Below are 22,550 nucleotides of genomic sequence, written 5' to 3' on the forward strand. Positions count from 1 at the left end.
CAGCTTCTGGCCCTGGGGCAGCACTTTGCTGCAGCAAAGAGGGAGAGCCTGGCAGGAGCCAGACAGAGCCAGGACAAAGCTGTGCTATATCCACTGCAGGCCCTCTCCTCCCTGTGCCCAGGGTATCACCCCTCATCAGGATGATGTGCTGGGAAGGGGATCGATGGGCTGGCAAGAAGCTGAGCTACATAAATGCACTTTATCGACCCACGGAGCCCACCTGCTGGGAAACAGACTGCCCCATTTACAGCTCAGAGCAGCAAAGCACTCCATCGCTTTGCCAGCCGGGGCATAGAGATGAGAGAGCTGCCACAGCCGTCCTCATTGCAGTGCATCAGGTCTGCCTTCCCTCCCGTGATCCTGGGGGGAAGCTGAGGCAGGGAGCTGGCATTTTGGTTTAAAGCCACCCGGCTTCCTCCGCAGAGCAGAAGGGGGGATGTCGAACGCTGGGACGCAGCCCAGCTGCAATCCCCTGCCCTGGAGCCTCGGCGATGCTTGGCTGCCCTGCACGGAGGGACCGTGCCACGACAGGGCTGTCACAGCCTGGCTGTCACAGCCGGGCCACGCCTGCCACCTGGTGGCACGGCCCAGGCACTCGGGCAGGGACCACAACCGCTCGGGTCCCGGTCCTAAGGCAAGGGTGGAGGGATTCCCAACCTCGGATCACCCCAAGACACCCATCAAAGATCAGGCAGCAGCCTGACAGTGCCACAAGGTGCAGAGGCAGCTGCAGCAGCCGGCAAACCAGGATTCCCATCTCAAACAGCAGCCCCGGGGAGCTGGGCTCAACACACAGAAAGGCCTTGCACCAAGAGCGAGTGCTGAAGCTGCTCCTGCTTCATCCTAACCTGTTCCTGTGCCCATATGGACAGTAGGAAAGACCCCCCCCAGCTTCTGTGTGGAGGCTGAGCAAGACCCACAGCCAACGGCATCGGTAAAGGCAGAGCTCAGGGCTGAGCCTTGCCCTGCTTATCTTGGTTCTTGGGAAGAGGACAGGATGGACAAGGCAGGCACAACACAGGCAGAGGAAGAGGAAGGCAGTAACTGAACAGCTGCAGGACACCTCAGGAAGGACAAGGTTCACTGTCACCCAGCCTGCAGCAGCTCCCCACGCTGTGTCCAGGGAGGCCAGAGGAAGCTGAGGTGGAGCACAGGAACCTCCCCACAGGTGCCACACATTCTGGACCCCCAGCAGAGGCTCCTGGGCAGGACCACAAGCTGCAGACACTGCTGCTGGTTCTCTCCTGCTCCTACAGCTCTGACAGGAAGGGCTACACAGAGATCTGACACTCCACCAGCCACCATCCATGCTGGAGCTGTGAGAAAGACACTGGTAAACAAGGCACAGTGCAGGGATAAAAGGAGGGAGGCGAGCTGAGTGCCATGTGGAGCAGACTCCAGGATGAAGTCTTGTCAAGGAAGAAGTAGAATGACAGAAAGGACAAGCAGCATTGGCAACTTAATTCTTCATTCACCCACCAACAAACAGAAATAGGATAATTTCTGGATGTATTTCTTTTGGAAATGAGCCAAACTGGCAACTAGAATCAAAGTCTTCAAAAAGTCTATACAAAGATGTATCATACAAAATGTACAGGAAAATTTTCCAAAAAAAACAAAGACAGACAATACAACAAAAGGAAAGCAGAGACTGTTTGAAACCACAGCTAACAGGTCCTGCTGCTGCTCCAGAGGGCAGGAGCAGCAGCTGGACAGCACACTAAAACACAGAATACATTACACTATATACACGTACAAAGATCAGTGTCCCCCTTGGTCTAACGAGGAGCTCTCCAGCATGAAGTTGGGTCAGTTCAAACAATCTGCTCATGGAAGTGTTACATGCCGAGCAGGGAACAACGTCCAAGGGAATGAAATGGTCAGCTCTAAACCAAAACCAGAATATAGCCAGGTCACCAAGGCTACAGAGATTAACAGTCAGTTCCTGCTAACAAGGAAGTGCTTCGCAGGCCAGAGGCGTTACTCCATCTCTGTGAAGCGGGCGAACATGGCTTTCCGCACAGCATCTTTGTATGAATCCGCAGTGGAGACGCCGTAGGAACTGCCCTTGGCTCCCAAGCCAGCTCCTCTCATTCGTACTTGGGCCTGCAGGGGAAGAGAGACATGTTTCAGCTCTGCAGTGAGTGGCCACACCACCATGAGGGCACTGCCAAAAAACTCATCAGTTCAGCCAACCTTCCCAAGTTCCCATGTGGATCCCCACAGCCATAAACACAGACACAGGAGACCAGAGTACACACACCACCTCATGTTCACTGCCTTCACGCTACTCTGACCCCACCCCAACAGGAGCAGGAATGAAACTGCACAGAACAGTTCCTAACAGCGTATGCAAGGCCAGGAAAGGCAACAGGACGAAGCCCATTCTGGGGTACCACTGTCACAGACCCTCAGGAGTGAAGTGCCGAAGGAAGGAAGCACAGCCCTGCCTCTGCTTTAGCACCTGATGGGACAAACGGGCGCAAGAGCCAACGTGAACAGCGGCAGCTTTACTGTGAATGGCAGAGCTTATTCCTCCAGAGATCTTGAGCAGCAACTGCTTCTGGTTAAAAAGAAAGAAAAGCACCAAACCTCCTCAAGGAGACATCCCTCTTACCTCAATGGGTGCTGTGATGCCCTGACATTTCCTTCCCAAGCCTGAACCTTCCCTCCAGCCCATGGCCTGCAGCATCTTGTTGCCAATATTACTGTTGTCGAGGCCATCTTTGGTGGGCTGCTCGTAATTCCTGCAGGAAGAAGAGATGAGTAAACCCAACTGCTCACCGTGCACTGAAGCCATGGGTGAGCAGCTTTGGATACATACACTGTGCCAGCGTCATAGACCTTCTTGCGCTTGGGCTCCGGGGGCTCTGGGATGCCGTACTTCTCCCGCCTCTCAGCCGCTCTGTCTCTGTATTTCATCTGCATAAAGCAAACACAGTTACCATGGATTCCAAGACACTTCTGTTCATCTTTGGGCTATGGGAGTCAGCTAAATGCCTGCTGCTGCAGAAAGCTATATATTGTAGCCCACTAAAATTAAAACCACAGGCAGCAGGACCCCAGACCCAAGTCCCTGGACACTGAGGTACGAAGAGGCTCGAAAGTTTTTGGTCCCAGTCTGGCAGCCCTGAGCTGGAGGTGGAATGACCCTTCCCTGCTAAGCAGTAGCTGTGGTTTATGGGACATTTTTTTCCATGTAACAGGGCAGCTCTGAACCTTGACCAGAGAAGGGGTTGGCTTACGAGGATTATTTCGAGTGACGTGTGTCAGGATAAGGAGAGCTCAACAGATCACCTATGCAGGTTTTCCATTAGCTACTCATCTGCTCATCTCAACACTGACCTCTCTCTCACGCAGCTCCAAGGCTTCAAGTTCTTGCTCAGAAAGCTTTGATCTTCTATAGATATCCATGTTTTGCTGAAACAAGAAGAGATTCACTTTAACAACATGAAGTGCACAACAGTTTTTTTAAAGTAGCTGAATTCTGGGAGAGCAACAATCCACTTGCACCTATTTTTAATAGTTTTCCAAACAGCAATATGCATCATGGCTTCGGTTTACACACTGAATTATGGCAACCAAGTACCTTCCTGACCACATAGTGTAAATACCTTGTGCAAGTCAGATAGCTGCTGATGCCTAATCAGAGCATCTTTGTTTGGGAACTGCCTTCTACACAACAGACAAGCCATCTTCTTCCAGTCAGTCAGCTTCTCTTCCTCATTCTCCATTCTTTCCAGTAAGTCCTCATCGTTATCGCTGTCACCGCTGTAGGCAGCCACGAGGCCACGCTGGAAAGGAAGGACAGCATTAAGGGCAGTGCCAACAGCTGGCAGCAGATGTGTGTTTATCACAGGAGGAGCACTGCTCTCCCATAGCTAAGGATGAAATCACAGAACGTGTAAGTTTGGAAGAGACCACTGGAGGCCATCTAGAACAACCTCCCTGCTCAAGCAGGGGTCCCCCAGCACATACTGCTCAGGAGTGTGTTCTGACAATCTTTAAGTATCTCCAGGGAAGGAGACTCCACAAAACCTGTTCCAGTGCTCAGTCACCCTCACAGTGATAGTTCTTGTGTTCTCCTGGGGCAGATTCCAAAGGGCTGGCCGTGGCAGTGAAGACTGAAGCAAAGATAGTGTTCAGTATTTCAGACTTCCCTGCCACCTCTGTTGCAAGGGTCCGTGTTCTATTCAGTAATGGCCCACATTTTTATAGTACTGCAGCTCAAAAGAACCACATGCTACATGGCTGTTAGACTTATTTTCCATTAGCCAAACAATACTTTTAAGTACACCATATTTAGAAACCTCAAAACCTCAGCTGAGTTCTTGAGGCTAGAAGGAATCACAGCCTTTCTCAGCGTATCTCAGTCACTCACCCTATTGCACTTGCACCGTCATCACTGCAACCACCACTTTTTACAGGTGATATCATGGACATGCAGGCTGGAAAGCAAGTATCTGCTAGAGCTCCTCTCCAGTGCTTTACCAGTAACCTTTGGTAACACCTCTGCCAGGTATCACACTCACCTTCAGCGGATTTTCATCATCCCCGTTTTTCAACACCTCTGGCAAGATCTGCTGTCGCTCAGACAGAGCTCCCTGGATGAGACAAGACCATCATGAGAACTGAGCTCTCTGCCACACCACCCCACTGCCACACACCACTGCCAGCACCTTCACCTTTTTCTCAAAGAGTGCAAAGCCTGCATCTGCAGCTGCTGACTCCTTCCGCTCCTCCTCCCTGGTGCTCAGTGGCTGGAAGCTGTTCTTGAAGTTCTCTTTCTGCTTGTTCAAACTCTTTGCCCAGCGCTCCATGTCTTTAGCAATCTGAAATGCCGAGTGGTTTGCTCACACAACTTCCCTCACAGCTATCAATCTCTCATGACACACATTCAATCTCACATGCAGTTTCAGAAGAAGTCAACCCACTACCTTTTATTTTTAAATCCCGGCACACTGGATGTAGTGCAGCTGTTTCCCTGTATACAGTGTTCAAAGATACCGCAGCTTGCTGCTTTTACTGTACAAACCCTTCTTATCAAGCTAATCCTCTAAGTGACGGCTCAGTTATACTCCCACTGGTCCTGGCAGGATTCCATAAGCACTCCTCCTATGCAGAGCTTATTTCTGCACTGAAGCCTTGCCAACTCCACCTCTCCTCAGCCCCCTACAATGCCTACAAATTGCAGGCATGCACCCCCATTTAATAACCTAGGATTTCCTTTGCCATGAAAAAGGAGAACTATTATCACATTCCACAGAACACTTCATCCCCGTTGTGATCCCATTCTGTCGTTTACCTGTTGAGCTGTTTTACTTTTAGGCTTCTCTTTCTTCTCCTTCACTTCTTTGGTAGTGGTTGTGGTAGCTGTCTGTTGGTACGTGACACCTTCTGCAGCAGGCATGTACGTCTCCTTCTCGCCATCCCAGTACAGGTACTGCTGGGTTAAGGCATTGTAGTAATACTGCCAGAGGGAAGGAGAGGTAGACAGTTAAAACAACTCACATGAGCTCGGTGTCCACGGGAGAACCCAAGCAAGCTGATTCAGACTACTGCATCACACAGGAAGGCGTTTTGTAGAGTCCAAACAAGTTCTGCAGACTCCACAGAGGAGTCAAAAGACAGGAAGTGGCTGAAGCCTCTGTCCCCAAACACAGGCGGTGCTGCCCAACAGCACTACGGAGAACCTTTTGCTTCTCCCAAGAGACGACCCACCAGAGCCCAGAGCTGGGTGCACTTTGCTGGGCACTCCGCAACGACATAGCTCAGTTACAGTGGCTGTGACAAGTGCTAATCCTATATGGGCCAAATTTGGAGGAAAATTAAGGAAAGGAAAGAAAAATGAAGGGCTATACCAGGGGGAAGTCAAGTCCCAGCTCTACACACACTGCCGAGAGTTATCTGCAACATTTGGTATGTTGTGCACTTCAAATGTCACTCATATGATGAGAGATAGGAAACTAATGGACCTTAACAGTTAAGACATGTGGGAAGAACTTGTGTTTACCTGGGAATTAGGATCATAGTAGAGCCCTGTTATAGGATCATAATAATATCCTGAAGATTCATCATATTGGTAGGTGGAAGTGTCAGGGACAGCTGTAAAAAAATTAAAGTGTGGGACATGGTCGTTCCAGACGAATTCAGACAGGTATCTTTCTACATTTCAGGTAAAATTCGGAGATTATTTAGCAGCCACGACGGCAGACACGTCTGTAAAGGGCTCTTAAACAACCGTGCAGCGAACGCGTTCCAGGGGCAGCTTCACCACGACACACGGTGACAGAGCACTCGGCCAGAGCCGAGTCCCTCTCTTGCTACACAGTGACAGAAACCTGTCCCCACGAGCAGCTCCCGAGCACTTACCGTACTTGGTTCCAGGCACGACGCCAGTCGGGGGAGCCGCCTGTGCCTGCGCACTAGTGGTAGGTGGTGCTGATTGTGTCTGAAAAAAAACCCCAAGCCGGCAACCTCCATTAGAAAATCTGTCACCAAGGCGCAAGAAAACAAGGACAGCGAGCCAAGGCATGAGTAGCCCACCCCACGCTGCAACAGCCAACTCCTCACCAGGACACCTGGCACTCACCTTCAGCAAAGAGCAAAACGATCACAGAAAACAAATGGCAGGTGACTTGCAAACACAAGCACTGTGACTAACCCATGGACACTCAGCCACTTTCTGTACCACCCACTTTAAAAAAAGCAAAGGCTACAGCTGAGCCTATATCCCACATAACCCTGGCTTTGACAGCAAGGACTCATCAGTGCTGTAATTACCGGAGAGTCAGGTGAGTTTGTCTGCTGATTATACAGCTGAGGACTCTGGGACACAACTGCAGCTGTGGTGGTAGTGACCGGAGCTCCTGCCAACAGAGAGCAGTAATGCGTAAGCCCGCTAATTTGTAAAACAAGACTGCATCCTAGGGCTAAAATTACTTTGTTTATAGTTTCAGCTCCTAATTCCAGTTTGAGCAGCCAAACAAGGCAATAAGCATTCAAAAGGAGACAGTACACAGTGAGTATTTTCTACACAGACAAGGAATAGTTTCCTTTTCGGGAGGAAATATTCTGTTCCCAAAGTCAGCAATTCCTGGCCTCTGACAACGCTAGTGCTGAACACTTGCTAGAGCTGCTCACATTGTTCTCATGAGTTCAAGGCCTTTGCCAACAGTTTGAAACAGAGGTTTCTCTCTCATCTTGCACAAGCAGTTGCATTTCAACATATCTGTTACAGTTCTCTATCAACACAACCTCAGACGCAAAATCGAAAGCAAAATAAGCCAAGTCTCCTTTTACACAGCAAAATAACATAAAGGCTGAGGCAAAATACTATCACTATTTCAAAATTAGCATTACAATTACATATCAGCACTACCTGATATGGTAGCTGTGTCTGTGTCCAACACTCCTTGATTTTGGTAGTACTGCTGATAATCCTGGGAATACTAAAAAGGGAAATGAATGACAACACAAGGTGAGTGGATACTCAACTTACAACAACCTACTGGTTACAGCACAACCTCCACTACTAACCTGAGCATACTGTGAGTAGCCATCCTGTCCTGACTGGAGGTAGCTGTAGTCAAGGGTGCTGCCCTCTCCAGTCTGTGGCTGAAATTCAAGCAAGGTGATTTTTGTCAGGAACAGGTAAGTTACTGCATTTAAGAATTTCAACACTGCTTAGGCTCCAAACTGACTGTCAGAGCAGATGTGTCATAGCCAGATCTGCCACTGGTCAATTCAATCAGGCAAGTGGCCAGCAGGGAAATTATGTGGTCTATGAGCAACAGCCCCCAAGTCATACCTGAGTGGACGACCACTGAGCTGCAGCGATGGCTGTACTTGCCACAGAGAAGGCGCTGACTCTGTTACCGTCTGGGAGAAGCAGGTCTCTGCAATCACAAAAATCAGCCATCTCAGTAAAAGTTGTTTTCGTTCTGAAGTGCCTCCCTTTGCAAGGAGGTCGTCTGCCCCTACACGTGGATTTCTTGGCAGTTATAAAACATTTTGAATGTAATGAATGAGCCAAAGCACTGCTTGGCAAGCAAAGGAACTTCAGGTTCATTGTTGTACAGTCAGTAATAAGTCAGTGGGTCTCCAAGGAAACAAGTGTGCTTTGCACACAAGCAGTTATGCTGTTATCTTCAGAGGACTGGAAAAAGGGGAGGTGGGAAATACTGCTTTCACTCTCCTCGTACACAGTGAAAAGCAGGATGCATGCAACACAAGATACATAAGAGAAACAAAACTCTGGAGTTAAAATAATTTAGAATAATCTTAATAAAAGCCTGGGTGACAACAATAAACCTCCAATATAAATGGGGGGGGGGGAAGTGTGAATAAAAAACCAAAAACCATAATCGACTGCTATTGCAACTCACTTTCTGGCACTCTTTGCAAAGTCAACACCAATTGTTTTGCCGTCAATTTTTAACGGTGGCTGAAGACTTTGTAAAATCTGCAGCAGTTGAGAAGCATCCTACAATGAGAAATACTCATTATTATGAAAGGCAGGTTACTGAGGGGGATTCAGAAGTTCCCAAAGCTCCACCTTTTCATATGCAGCTGCTGAAAAGAGCTAAAGTCATAAGAACACCTCCATCTCTTCATGCTATACACATGCACAGTGCAACCGATCATATACTGAGCTTTTCCATGGGTTGTTCAGTATGAAAAACATTCCAAAATCTTAGCTTTATAAAGCCCCAAATTACTCCAAACGGGAGGCCAGCAAGATTGAGATCAGGCACCCATTTAAGTCCAACAACCTGCTCCACTTTGACTGAAGAAGATCCAAACAGACCATACTGCTGATCAAGTTTGGTATATAGACTCATTATTTAGGTTGGAAAGGACCTTGAAGATCATCGAGTCCAACTGTTAATCCAGCACTGCCAAGTCCACCACTAAACCACATCCCTCAGTGCCACATGTACCTCTAGGAACACAGACTCCAGCACTCTTCAGGGACCCCATGCCAGTACCTAACCTCCCTGAAACTTAAGAGGTTTTCCTTGTACCTCACTGCAATTTCCCATGTTTCAATTTATGACTGTTCCCCATTGTCCTATCTATGTATACTCAACAATATATGTCTGCTGTCCCCACAACCTCCCACTGGATGCTGCAGAGAAGAGCAACATCTGCCTCCTCCTCCTTTCTCAAGGTGGAAGAAGCCTAATTCCATGCACCTTCTCCCACATGATATGCCCCAGATCTTAATTTTTGTGAACAAAAAATCCCAGACCATCTTCGTTCAAACTGCAGCTACTGATGAACAGCTCTGACACACTGAATGTCCATTAACCCTCAGAGATCTGGGGCAGTCCTTCAGACAGCTCAAGACCTCTAAATGCTGCAGCTAGAAAAGCAGGTTAACCTGCTGTTTCTCTTGAGCACATGAGTAAGGCCCTCACCATGGCAGACGACAGCTGCACAAACGCAAAGCCTCTGTTCTGCTGGGTCTGCTTGTCTTTGATAAGACGAATATTGTTGACGGCCAGGGATGCGTACGGAGACAAGGCAGTCATGATGGATTCCACTACCGTGTGAGGAGCAATGTTTCGGAGAATGATGGCTGGGGAGAAGAGGTACAACATCAGTGCACACATTAAGGCTCAGCAGAGTATTTCACGTCCTTCAGCGGGCAGGCTGAGGTATGGGAAGGACTTTTAGTACATTTCACGTTCTACAATACATTTTATATTCACATGTATACATTTCATATTCTACAATAAGTCAAAGATAACTTACTATCACAATAATAATCCACAGACTGAACGGCTTCTGCTGCTCCAGGTGGTACCTCCTGTTCTGAATCTTTGTAAGAAGAGAAAATATTTTAGTCAGGACATGGCTCATTCAGTCAAGCTCGAATTTCACAAGCCAGTCTAGGACCTACAATAAACTTTGCTTCCTACACAGGTCAGGATTTCCCACAAAATCGAACACAATAAAGAGATCGAGGTAACATACCAAATTTGTCCGCTCCACAGCGGAAGCATTTTAGTCTCCTTCTGAAGTTGTAGAGGCAGCACTATGATGAACAAGAGAAGACCAGTAAGAACTTGGATAATTTGTAATAATGCTGCAGTTGCTGTAAAATAACAAAACTCAGACATTCACACAAAATAACACAACAAAGCTAAACCCACCACATTAATCCAGAACATCAAAAGCCACCCTTATCTGTACCACAGCTGCTTTTCAGAACATCCCAGCTACTTTTTCCCTAGTCATCCCAAATCAGTTAGTTATTTTAACCATGTGGTCTTTAACTTACAATCCCAGGCACAGTGACTACTTTCAAACGCACAATGGAACGCAGGCTGGGGAGTAAGTTTACTTTATGGGCAAAAGGTGTAGTTAAAGGCTGACAGAACAGCCTGGTCTTCATCTTACTAAATCATCTCACCTTTGAGAGGTTAAACGAGCAGTGCACAGCAAGTTGTAGCAGAACAGCAGCTTTTTGACACTAGATTAGTCATCATCTAATGACTTCATACTCAGTATCAAGGACAGCTCATGCCCATCTGTGTGTCTCTGGGGGCAACACTGTCTCCATGGCCATCACAGCTACGAATCTTTTTCATTCCCTCATCTCGCTATGCCTACCACATCCTATGGACAGTAGGAGGGCATCTGAATCACGTGTCACTTTGTTCAAACCACTGAGCTAGTGGAGAGCACCGAGTCAGGACAGACTTCCTCCAACAAAAACACACGTTGTACCTTGTTGCAAAGCCAGTCCTCAAATTTAGGTCTGGGGTTGCTGTAGTGCATTGCGATCTGCTTCCCTTGAATCACCAGCTTTTTCTGCAAAAGAAGTGGTTTCAATTATTCCTGTATCGAGACACAAATGTTCATTTTCCCATGGCAGAGCACCCTTCGGAGGAATCAGTGCTCCTGAATTAAATGGACAACATATGGGGAGGATGTGGAGGACAACCACGGCCACCTACACCCTGCCCATCCAATCCTGCAGAGAGGAGGACGAGGGCAGTAAGAAAATGGGATGTGGAGCAAAGATAAACGGAATCAGGGAGTGTTGAAAAAGCTGCCAAACACTAAACGCTGACATGGAACCAGGAAGTGTCTCGAAGGAGACAAAGTCCTAATCTGTTACGTTCAGCATTAACACATTTTTAGGAGTCTCTTTGCCCCCACATTTCTATTCACTGCTGGTATAGCACTGAGCGACTTTTTAAACATGTCCTTAGGTAACTGCTTCACTTCATCCCCTACTCCAAATACCCCAGACCTTTTAACCACCATATTTGGATTACTTTTCCAAGCACACTTCAGAAGTGTCCCTTTGAAAATACAGTAATTCCTCCCAAAGGGACCCTGCTTAGACTTCTTGAAGGCTGGATTACAAGTGGCATCAACTGAAACATAACTCAAGTGGTTTCATTTGACTAATGCCTCGGTTCAATTGGAAGCCTGCACGAGAGGTTTGTGTTCTTCATTCAGGCAGGAGTTCTCCAAAATGAGTAACTAGACTGCATGCGAAGCTTCTCCAGGGGTAGGAAAAGTTCATAACGCTTTCAGCATGTCCTCTCACTCTGACTTCAGAGGAGTTAGGAATTTACAGCTATTTAAGAAGCCTTGACTCTCAGCCTCACGCTTTGCCAAGCATGGGTATGCAGAATGCCCTTTCAAAATATGGCCATCAACATATTTTGGTCAAACAGGTGGAAGCATGTCTGAGGAAGTGCGTGTTAAGAGGCCAAACCCCAGACATTGCAACAGAAAAACCATTTTTTTTGCAGGTTGATTTACTGCAGAGGTACCACAGAGTGTCAGGATCAGTGGCTTTTCTGACAACAGGGTCTGACAGATCTAGCACGTAGCATGAATAAGGCTCTCACATTCTGCACAACTAAATAGGGCAAAGCCATTGCTCCTACCGGCAGGAGGGAGGGTTGGAGGGCCCAGCACTCACTGGATGTGCACACATAGAAACAAGGCTGCTGGCATAGTTGCAATACATCATTCTGTCATGTAAGTCAGCAACCCGGCTGCTGGGGACAGGCTACGTTTTCCCTACTACTGCGGTGGCTGGTTACCGGAGTGAATTTGAATATATTTCAATAAGTTACGGATCAGTACAGCTTTGTATACATTAAAATAATCTCATTTCTGAAAATGTGCTCAGCATTAATTTCTTGATATAAGTCTTTTCACTGCATCCACCGGACCTACTGAGCAGCATGTCAGGAAAACAGAATCCGAAGGCTGCTCTCTGGCTGGAACATCACCCATGGTGTGGGACTTGTGAAACATTATTCCAGCACAAGGCACAAAAGTTCCATCTTCTGGAACTGCCATGAATCCCATTACAGTGCCATTGCTTTATTATAACATAAACAGAGCAGAAAACTATTCATCATGCTGCACCAGGACCTTTGCATCAAATACTCAGGTGCAAGAGAAAACAATGACTTGATAGTTTTCTCATTTTGAGAGTATTTTTAAGGTCTGTTGTTAAAACAGGTTATGAATACTCAAAAGCAGCAAAAGCAAGTGAAACTGCAGTACCACAGGAAAACCTCATGGGAAAACAAACCAGAGGACTCTTACTGTGTTTTGGCTCCTGATGAAGTCACACTAACTAAAAAGCCAAAATACAGAGAATAACAGGTGTGAGAACTCACTCTACCTAATTTAGTTGGATAAACATGCTTTTTCCTCTAGAAGTGCCAGTTCTCCCTCTTTAAGTGGGGGAACAGCCCCTTGTCTTTCAGGGTTAATAACTACGTAACACGGAGATCTGGTGCTTTTTCTGACAGCACAGAAGGAAACACCAAGTGGAAATGAGCTAGGATTTTCTAAGGGCTACTAGCCAAATCTTCACGAGCCAATTAAATCACAACCAAGCCATTTAAAAGAATGACACATTTTACCAGAGAGTGATCAAAATGGTCAATTTTCTCTCCTAATATTTCTCTCCTTATATTTTGTCCTACTGTTACAAATTTTAATATATACAAAGCTTTTAGTCTTTTAAATCACTGTTATGGAACAAACCACTCCTTCCACCTCTATTTTTTTTCCTTTTTTTTTTTTTTTTAACTGTACAGACTTGTTCCATTTTCAGGAATATCTAGACTTGGTGAGTGAAGCAACCTGATTGGCTTCCATCCAGCTGGTAGCATCTTGAAAGTGATAAAACTCCACGAAGGCGAAACCACGGCTTACACCTAGAGACAGCATTCAGATATAGACGGGATACTTGTGTTAGTCAGTTCCTTTAAAACAGGCGAATCTCTCTCCAACTGCTTCATTACTTCATGACAAAGCAGCTTTACAAATGCGACGTCAACTGCTGGGATCTGCTCGTTATTTTGCCATGGCAAGGAACCAAGCTGCCTTAACTGGCTACATTTCACTCGATTCGAATCCACGTTTAAAGGTAACCATGCAACAGACTACATATTATTAAATGGGTTTACACTATTATTACTTACCAATACCTGTTAACAAAACCCCCTGTAGACAGACTTCTTTTAACATGTTGACCAGCTATCTATAAGTCTTCCAAAAAGCCACATTCCTTAGCCATGGCAAACCCTTTTTTTTTTTTTTTTTTTTTTTTTTTTTTTTTTTTTTTTTTGGTAATGCATGTGCTTGCAGTTTGGGGACAATTCTGGATACTCTTTTGGGCTGGGGAAGAGGAAGGTGATGTCAAAAACTGGATTAAGAGCTCTCACCTGTCTTTCTCTTCATCAGCCTCACGTCTGCAGGCTGAGGACCTTCAAAGGACTCAATAAGCTCGCGAATCTGCATAAGATTTTGATCAAACAGTTAAATTTTTCACATCTTGGCAGACAGCTAGAAGTCACAAAAGCAACCTACAGTACATACAAGTGGTACACAAAACATCAACAGCCTCAGCACTGTCACAGAGACAAAGAAAACCTTTATGGAGAACCCAACAGGGTTCTGACGAGCACCAGAGAGCCCACACAGCCCTTTGCTACACTAAACCGTCATCCTCACTCAGGCCACAGAATCATCCAGAATCTGAATCCCTATGATGTTGTGTTCCAAGGTAATTTGTGCTAGATTTGGCTAACACTATGCTTGACCCCGAGTTTTTAAAAGGAACATCCCTCTCTCCCTGCATATCTAAATATCCCTCGCTCCTGGTAATGAAATACAAGCAGCCTACACTGCAGGGCTCCATGGTGAATGTATTGCTAAGTATCATGCTGAAGCTCTCATCCTCTAACAGATCCCCTCCAGTTTTTTAGGAGATAAAGCAGATTTGTGAAGAACGTGTCCTCAAAGAAAACGCTACAGAGACGTCAGTTCTTCAGCTGTAATAAAGCTGCTTAGGCTGGGGCACAGGCAACGTAAACTGCTAGGGGAGACATGGAGGAAAAAGAAACACCAAGTTTTTAATGCCACAGCAGAAGATAAAAGGTCTTTCAGCAGCTTTCACAGAATTCAAACTACATTACGTACAACAAGGTTGCTCAGCAGAATCAAAACTGATCTTAAGCTACTCATTTTTATGCTGACTGTAATTAGTATCTTCAATGCAAGTAGCTTTTTCTCATGAAAAATGTGGAAAAAGCTGAAAATTGCATACACAACCAGAAGTGTTGAAGTAATGTTAACTTAAGAAAACAACTAGCAGTTCTGAGATGCATTGCCTACACTCCCAAGATGAGTCCACAATTAAACATTCATATAAACTATGCTACAGTTACTGCACGACTGTAGAGCTACAATATCAATACCTCAGAAACAAAAAGTGTTCTGAAACACTTGTGAAAATATTAGAGCAGTAAGTGGTGATTAAGACATTCAATATTAGGAGGGCAGCAAGTAATCAGTAAAAAAAAAAAAAGGAAAACAAAACGCCCCAGAAACGGTGCAAAAAGCATTCTCTGTGTTAGCAATCAACACACAAACACCTCAGAGGCAGAGGAGTTGCCTGCCTGAAAACAAACTGGAATAGCTCAGCTTTTACAGGGCTAACCCTCAAATAACAGTTGTGGGTGTACAGCTTGGTAACCAAAATAATCCAGCAAGGAAGGAAAAAAAAAACCAACCTAAAAAAACTACAATCAAAAAACCTAAAGCTTTAACATCTTTCTATTCAAGGAATTAGATAAGCAAGTACCAAGCTCACATATACTTGCTCTGTCAGCTCAGCAGCAGCCATTTTATGACTCCCACAGCTGTGCCTGCACAAAGCAGCTTTGTGTGGGGCTGTGCTTGGCTGAGGAGCTCGGTGTCTGTGTGAGACCCCACCAGGCACAACTTCTGACCTCAATAAAGACCAGAAAAACTGAAGGAAGTGCCGCCTCTGTGTCTCAGTCCCCCTCCCCTCTCGCTGCGGTGGGAAGAAGCAAACGCCTGCCTCTTCCCTCCAATAAAGAAAAGCAGCGCACGTAGCTTAAAATCCACTCTTGCAGAAAGCATTCAAACATGCATGAAAAAACAACTATTCGCGGATTGTTTCATTTGAAAGAAACTCGTTAACGCTGAACTGACCTCTGTCACTCTAACAGTGACAGTTCAAACGCTTTCAGGACTCAAAATGGCAGCTCGGCAGCGCTGGAGAGGGGCCACCATGATGCAGCGTTCAACAAAATGGCAGCAGCCGCCGCTCCCGCACAGCCCTGCCCGGCTACTCACATCGTTCTCCGTAACCGTGATGGGGAGCCCACGCAACATGATGGTCTTGCTTTCTTTCTCATCGTTAATATCGTTCCTGTAGTCGTGCTCTCCGTAATCGCCATCGGAATGGTATCCATCCTCTGACTTGTCGCTGTTCCTGCGCTCCCGCTCCCTCTGGAAGCCAGCGCCCAGGATTAGCCCCCGCGACTGCCCGCAGCGTGTGTCCGCAGTGCCACCGGCCCAGGACAGACATGGACACCGAGCCCCGGCCCGGGGCTGGTCCCCACGGCCTCGGGCATGGCCTCGGGCATCGCCCCGGGTCGCACCCGGCCCCGGCTCCCCCAGCCCCGCACACCCCGCCGTGCCGGCCCCACTCCAGGCTCCCCCCGGCCCCGCTCACCTCGGGGCTATCGTAATCGCGGCTGTCGTAGTCTCTATCGTAGTCTCGGCTATCGCGACTGTCGTAGTCTCGGCAATCCCGGCTGTCGTAGTCCCGGCAATCGTAGTCTCGGCTGTCTCTGCTGTCGTAGTCGCGGCAATCGCGGCTATCGTAGTCGCGGCAATCGCGGCTGTCGCGACTGTCGTAGTCCCGGCAGACCCGGCTGTCTCGGCTGTCGTAGTCCCGGCTGTCGTAGTCGCGGCAGTCTCGGCTATCGCGGCTATCATAGTCTCGGCTGTCGTAGTCCCGGCTGTCGTAGTCGCGGTAGTCATCGTAGCGGTCACCGCGGCGCTCCTCACTAGACCTCTTGTAATCATCCCTGCGCCGGCTGCGGGACTCCCGCTCGTCGCGGTCCTCCCTCTCCACGATGGAGCCGTAGCGGCCGCTCCGCTCCGTCCTGCTCACCCTGCGGCACAACAGCGGGCCGAGCTCAGAGCGTGAAGCGCCCGCCGCGACTCCGCCACTGCTTGCCTGCCCGCCCGCCCCCCTCCCGTCTCCCCCTCGCCCTCCCGTCGCCGCTCACCTCTTGTCCGAGCCCATGCCGCCGCCTAGGATCCGCAGGCAGCCTGCACAGCGCTGTCCGGCACCTCACACCGAGCACACCCGCACAACGCCTCTCGCTGCCTCGCCACAAAATGGCGCCGAGGGGACCGCCCGTCTTCTACCCAGCGGCCACTGCGCGCCACGACTGGAAGCTTCCAGGCGAGCGCATGCGCAAAGGGCGGGCGCGCGCGAGGCACGCCGGGAGATGTAGTTCCGGGCCCGCGCAGGTGCCGTTTAAAGAGTCCTCCGGCCCGGCCCGGCCCGGCCCCCCCACGCGGGACTGGGATACTCAGAGCCCTGTCCAGCCTGGCCTTGGACACTGGCACGGATCGCAGCTGCTCTGGGAAACGTGTGCCAGTGCTTCACCACACTCATCATAAACATTTCTTCCTTATGTCCAATCTAACACTACCCTCTGTCACTTTAAAGCTGTTACCCCTTGTCCTGTCGCTCCACACTCCTGTCCAAAGTCCCTCTCCAGGTCTCCTGAAAGCCCCTTTAGGCACTGGAAGGGGCTCTAAGGTCTCCCTGGAGCCTTCTCTTCTCCAGACAGAACAAACCCAACTCCTCCAGCCTATCAGTAATTAGAAAGCTGCAGCCCTTTGAGGGGACACCATGAAACTAAATCACCCAGGGGAGCACAGGGGGCTGTGCCCCTGCCTGCACAGCTTGGGCTGATGTGGCCAAGCCCAAGAGTTATAAAGCCAGCAAGGCTTTGGCCCCAGCAAGGTTGTTCTCTCCATGTTCCCAGCACGAGGTGCAGCTCTGCCTCCTGCCCATGACAGCGGTCCCCGCTGCCTGTACAGCCACCCTGCCCACACCCACACACCTCAGAGTGGGGCTGCAGGCAGGAGGAGGCACCTATTGTTGAGAACCCCCAAAGCTACATTGAGCTCCCAGGATGTGCTCAAGTTTTCCTCCCCGCCTGACCCTCAGCCGTGCCTGTTTGATGGGGACTCAAGAAAAGATATTTAACATGCAAAATGACACCGGTGTCATTAACTCTTTCAAGACTGTTTTCTTTGTCTCAGAGCATGGCGAGGGGAGGTGGCTGGATGGAAGAGCAGCCACTGTCAGGGTCACCTCTCGTCCAGAGACTGTTTGGCAGTACAGGCAGCAGTGCAGGCAGTACAGGCGGCACTGCAGGCAGTGCAGGCAGCAGGCAGGCCTGCCACAGGGTGCATGCGCTACCCGGAGGCGTGGCAGCTGTGTCTGTTGTCTTCCCTGCCTGTTGCCTAGGGAAAAAGTTTCTCCTCCGGGCAGGCTGCCCGACCAGCCCAAAGGCTGTAGAAGGCTCCTCGACAGGCAACCCCAGGCAGCAGGAGCAGGTAGGACATGGCTGCTCCTCACTCCTCTGCCCCCTTTGCTGCCCTCACCACTACCTGCTTGGCTGGGACCAGGGGGGTGAAGGAGACAGGGGCTACCTGAGACCATCCGTGCCCAATTCAAAGCACTTCACTGGGCTTGGGAGGGACTGGAAGGCATTGCGTGTTTGGGGGGGATTGGCGTTGTATGGTTTCCTCTCCTGCATGGCCCTGGGGGCACAGAGCTGTGGGAGCTGTGAGGGTACACACCTGTGGATTGGGGGTCCCTGGTGAGGGGAGGTTGGGGCCAACAGGGCTTTCCCAGCTCCCCCACCTCTCCAGCAGACCCTCATCCTCTTCCAGCTCTTCTGACATGAGTTTGCTGAGCATGCAGCTGTGCCCCTTCCCCCATGATCCCCCTCAGCTCTGTGTCACTGGGCTGTTTTCATTTTGGGGTCCCGTGGGGGCTGAAAAGTGCTGAGAGGCTCTGTCCCCCATGCCAAACATAGGGACAAGGCTGAGATATTTTGTGGGCAGAGGTCCCATCCCTTCCTCCAACCCGACTGTGGGCTGGAGGATGAGGAAAAGCTGGACTTTCCCAGAAGGACTTGGCATCTCTCACCTCCTGCCCTGACTCTCCCCAAAGGACTTTGCTGGAGGATTAAGGCTGAACTGTCCCCGCGGGGAGGCTGAGTCATGGCTTCCAAGCGCCCTTCGTCCTCCTCGACACAGCACAGGGAAAAGAAAGCGAAAGGGAAAGATGGGGATGATACCTGGAGCTCCACCTTGGCAGCCCTCAAAACTGCCCCCAGGGAGAAGCCCCCTGCCACCATCGATGGGCCGTGCCCCCTGAGCACAGCACCAGGTGCCCAGGTGAAGAGTGGGGCTGAGGTACCCAGAGGGGCTGGGATGGGGGGACATGGGCAGCAGGGCGAACCTCTGGGCAGCCACCTGCTGACACATAGGCAGCTCCAATTTTCTATGCAGACCCCCCTGTATCCCTGCTGGGACATCTCTGCGCCCTCCCCATCCCCAAATGCTGCCCAGGTGCCAGCCCAGGCCATGCCATTCACTGTAGGTCTACGAGGACTATGAGTGCACCCTGAACCAGACCAACATCAGTGCCAACAACAACAAGTTCTACATCATCCAGCTCCTTGAGCACAAGGGTGCCTACAGTGTCTGGAGCCGCTGGGGCCGTGTGGTGAGTCCACCCTGGCACTGCCCGCCCACCCACCCCCAGCTGTCCCCAACCTGCCTTCGGACCCCCAAAGGTTGAGGATGAACCTGGTGGTCCCCATCCCTTTTTCCTGGTCCCGAAGCAAGCAACAAAGTGTCCTGTTATAGCCCTTTGCTTGGGGGGCTTCAAGGACTTTCCCACACACGACACAGTGAGCCTGGCTGGGGCACATGGCACCTGTCACTGCAGTGAATGTGAATGTGACATTACAACAAGGAGTCCTGGGGTCTCTTCCCGTGCTGGTGGCTCAGCACGTCCCTACTCTCTGCCCACCAGCCCTGCCATTGCAGCCCCCCTTGAACCCTGCCTGCTCCCTCCAGCATGGGGCTGGTGGGGCAGGGATGTAGGAGAGGTCCTGAGCACTGCTATCCACTGTCAGGGGGAGGTGGGCCAGTCCAAGCTCATGCCCTGTGCCTCCCTGGAGGCTGCCAAGAAGGACTTTGAGAAGAAGTTTCGGGAGAAGACCAAGAACAGCTGGGCCTCAAAGGAAAACTTTGTTGCCCAGCCGGGGAAGTACACACTCATCGAGGTGCAGCCAGGGGCTGGGCAGGAGGTGGAGGTTGCCCTCAAGGTGAGTACAACGGGCAGCTGGGGTGTCACCACAGTGGGATAGTCCTCATATCCCACTCCTGGGCTACTGGACACCCGTACAGGTATCCTACAGGACGTCCAAGGGGGTCACCAGGATGTGGTGGGTTCTGAGGAGGGTCAGGGTGCGTGCTGAAACAGCCTGCAGGCAGAGATTTGGGGCTAATGGGTTGAAATGGAGTGGGAGGGCATCTGGAATGAGAACTGTGGGCTTCTGGGTGGAATCAGTCATGGAAAATGGAGGCAGCACCTGCCTATTGCTTTGCTGCCCAGGGGCTGGGCTCTCCCCATCAGGCAGCTCCCACAGCCTCTCAGAGGCTCACAGGTGATGCTGGGGATCTGCAGGTGGATGATGTGGATGGGAATAAGGTCTGCAAGCAGCGGGTGCTGCCCTGCACCTTGGACAAGGACACACAGGAGCTGGTGTCCCTCATCTTCAGCAGCGACATGTTCCGAGACGCCATGCAGACCATGAATATTGGTAGGAGGTGATGGATGACATGTGCTGGGTCTGGGGGCTTCAGCTGGGGTGTGCAGGTGGAGGGGTGAGTGGGGCAGAGGTGCTGATAGATTTTAGAGTATCCCCTCTACCATCCCGGCAACTGGTGGTACTGTGGATACCCTGTGCCGAGTGCCTGCATGTGCCCGTGGTGATGCTTGGAGGTTCTTGTGAGGCAAGTGGGGTGGATGGGGTCACCTGTGCCCTCCCCAACACCGTCCAGACGTGAAGAAGATGCCGCTGGGGAAGCTGAGCAAGCAGCAGATCGCGAGGGGCTTTGAGGCACTGGAGGAGCTGGAGGCAGCGCTGCAGGAGCAGCCCCCCCAGGCCTCTTGCCTGGAGGAGCTCTCCTCCCGCTTCTACACCATCGTCCCCCACAACTTTGGGCGGGCACGGCCGCCCCCCATCAACTCCCCTGACCTACTCCGTGCCAAGAAGGACATGCTGTTGGTGAGATGCCAGGGCACGTGGTGGTTGGCATCCGTCCCCAAGGAGGGCTCCTGCATGTGGGGCAGGGAGCTGCTGGCAGGAGTTTGGGCTTGCCCTGGTCCCCCGGTACGGTGCCCGGCACTGGTGGTGAGGATGTCTCTGGTCTGTCCCTGCCAGGTGCTGGCCGACATTGAGGTGGCACAGAGCCTGCAGGCACAGAAAGTGAAGGAGGAGGAGAAAGAAGTCCCGCATCCGCTGGATCAGGATTATGCCCTGCTCTGCTGCCAGCTCTCCCTGCTGGACTCAGCTTCCCGGGAATATCAGGTGCTCCTTGTGCCACAGTGTCTCATAATGGGGAGCAACTGTGCCAGGCCTGTGGGCACACCAAAAGGTCCCCACTGTCCCAGGGGCACCCTGGGCATTGCTGGGATGGCTGCCTGCGGTGACACTGCTTTCCTGCCTCCCTCCCTGGCAGCTGATCCAAAACTACGTGACAAAGACTGGGCACAACCTTTGCATCCTCAACATCTGGCAGGTGGCCCGAGCTGGTGAGGTGAGGTGGAGATGATTTGCCCCATCTTACAGTGTGGAAGCCCTGGTTGCACCCCAGGATTATGTTAGGGCTCTGGGCTTCTTCACCCAGTGGGGGCTTCAACCCAGCTGGCCAGGGTTGCCCGCTTTCCTGCCCCTCCATCTAGGCTCTGGGGTAGGGCTGCGGGAGTGGATGGCAGCCCTCCATGCCTGGGCATCCACATCTCCCTCTGTGGACAGCCCTTAGCTGTGCATCTCTCCAGGATGAGCGCTTCAAAGCCCACGACCTCCTGGAGCACCGGCGCCTGCTTTGGCACGGCACCAACGTGGCGGTGGTGGCGGCCATCCTGAAGAGCGGGCTGCGCATCATGCCACACTCAGGAGGGCGTGTGGGCAAGGGCATCTACTTTGCCTCTGAGAACAGCAAATCAGCCTGCTACGGTGAGGGTCCTGGGACGAGCAAGGCTGCTTGGGATGCCTGCAGGGTCAGTGTGAGCCCGACTGCCTTCGCATGACCCCTGCCAGGCAGCTGTGGGCTGGCAGGCATGTGGACATGCCAAGCCTCTTCCCTGCATGGCAACTGGTCTTTCTGTCCCAGCATTGTCTGGGCACAACAAGATGGGGACACCAAGGATGGTGCTATCATCTCCATCCCTTTCTCCCATGTCAGTGGGCTGCACATCCAAGAATGTTGGCATCATGTTCCTGACGGAGGTGGCCCTGGGCAAGCCCTACCGCATCACCCGTGATGACCCCTCGCTGTGTCAGCCACCTGCTGGCTATGACAGTGTCCTGGCCTGTGGCCAGACAGAGCCAGGTGAGGCTGGGGCAGGAGAGGTGTGGGATTTGTGGGGCAGGAGTGGGCACAGGGCAGGGGGGTGGGAGGCAAGATCTCAGGCTTGACGTGTTGATGGGGCTGACTTCTGGCCCAGACCCTGCACAGGATGAGGAGGTGCTGCTGGATGGCAAGAAGGTGCTGGTGTGCCAAGGCAAGCCCATCCCCATGCCTGCCTACAAGAATTCCTCCTTCAGCCAGAGCGAGTACCTCATCTACCAGGAAAGCCAGTGCCGGATCCGCTACCTTGTCCAGCTCCGCTTCTGAGGGTGCCCAGGAATTCTGTGGCCCTGGCCCAGCACCAGCTGGTGATGCCAACCAGCCCAGAGGATAGTGATCTGTACTCTGGCCACCTCACCTGGGGCTTGGCAAGGAACAGGCTGGTGTGGGGATAGAGCTTGCTTTGAGGCGAATAAAAGCACCCTGCCTTGTACCGAACAGTGCTCGTGCTTTCCTGCCCTCGGCAAGGTGCATGTGGTGTAGGGAAGGGTGGAGGTGGGTCC

At 50.9% G+C, this 22,550-nt stretch overlaps 2 protein-coding genes across 6 annotated transcripts; one reads left to right on the plus strand and one right to left on the minus strand.

Annotated features, from left to right (window-relative positions):
• Positions 1-1,451: 1,451 nt before the first annotated feature.
• RBM5 (RNA binding motif protein 5) lies at positions 1,452-16,741 on the minus strand. Its single transcript, XM_027727707.2, has 24 exons — positions 16,602-16,741; positions 16,040-16,484; positions 15,658-15,813; positions 13,719-13,788; positions 13,135-13,208; positions 10,738-10,821; positions 9,982-10,042; positions 9,760-9,825; positions 9,423-9,583; positions 8,388-8,485; positions 7,811-7,898; positions 7,540-7,617; positions 7,382-7,451; positions 6,784-6,869; positions 6,373-6,451; positions 6,014-6,105; positions 5,306-5,470; positions 4,686-4,832; positions 4,533-4,604; positions 3,615-3,794; positions 3,346-3,420; positions 2,825-2,922; positions 2,618-2,747; positions 1,452-2,106 (listed from the first exon to the last, which is right to left on the minus strand). Exons 1-24 carry the CDS (start codon positions 16,616-16,618, stop codon positions 1,981-1,983), a joined length of 2,718 nt encoding a protein of 905 aa, XP_027583508.1. The 5' UTR covers positions 16,619-16,741; the 3' UTR covers positions 1,452-1,980.
• A 1,126-nt stretch (positions 16,742-17,867) lies between these two features.
• PARP3 (poly(ADP-ribose) polymerase family member 3) lies at positions 17,868-22,480 on the plus strand. 5 transcript variants are annotated; one of them, XM_039378852.1, is made up of 11 exons: positions 17,868-17,949; positions 18,572-18,798; positions 19,004-19,129; positions 19,545-19,736; positions 20,027-20,234; positions 20,476-20,702; positions 20,859-21,005; positions 21,157-21,234; positions 21,476-21,653; positions 21,883-22,029; positions 22,145-22,480. In XM_039378852.1, exons 2-11 carry the CDS (start codon positions 18,622-18,624, stop codon positions 22,312-22,314), a joined length of 1,650 nt encoding a protein of 549 aa, XP_039234786.1. In that variant the 5' UTR covers positions 17,868-17,949; positions 18,572-18,621; the 3' UTR covers positions 22,315-22,480. The 5 variants fall into 5 exon arrangements, with proteins under 5 accessions (XP_039234786.1, XP_027583379.1, XP_027583395.1 ...); XM_027727578.2 differs by having other exon boundaries at positions 20,099-20,234; XM_027727594.2 differs by lacking the exon at positions 19,545-19,736 and having other exon boundaries at positions 20,099-20,234.
• The last annotated feature ends 70 nt before the right edge of the window (positions 22,481-22,550 follow it).

The sequence above is a fragment of the Pipra filicauda genome, unplaced genomic scaffold, assembly GCF_003945595.2.
Source record: "Pipra filicauda isolate LSUMZ 115617 unplaced genomic scaffold, ASM394559v2 scaffold103_size3290846_pilon, whole genome shotgun sequence".
NCBI lineage: Eukaryota > Metazoa > Chordata > Aves > Passeriformes > Pipridae > Pipra > Pipra filicauda.

What these genes read in the sequence shown, in the direction of transcription:
- RBM5 (XM_027727707.2), bottom strand. An exon ending in GCGATTACGATAGCCCCGAG is followed by an intron (nt 15,814 to 16,039) that starts GTGAGCGGGGCC and finishes GCTGGCTTCCAG; the next exon opens with AGGGAGCGGGAGCGCAGGAA. An exon ending in AGGACTGGCTTTGCAACAAG is followed by an intron (nt 10,043 to 10,737) that starts GTACAACGTGTG and finishes TGTTCATCATAG; the next exon opens with TGCTGCCTCTACAACTTCAG.
- PARP3 (XM_039378852.1), top strand. Translation starts at nt 18,622, where the DNA reads ATGGCTTCCAAGCGCCCTTCGTCCTCCTCGACACAGCACAGGGAAAAG. An exon ending in CAGCAAATCAGCCTGCTACG is followed by an intron (nt 21,654 to 21,882) that starts GTGAGGGTCCTG and finishes CTCCCATGTCAG; the next exon opens with TGGGCTGCACATCCAAGAAT. An exon ending in CTGTGGCCAGACAGAGCCAG is followed by an intron (nt 22,030 to 22,144) that starts GTGAGGCTGGGG and finishes CTTCTGGCCCAG; the next exon opens with ACCCTGCACAGGATGAGGAG.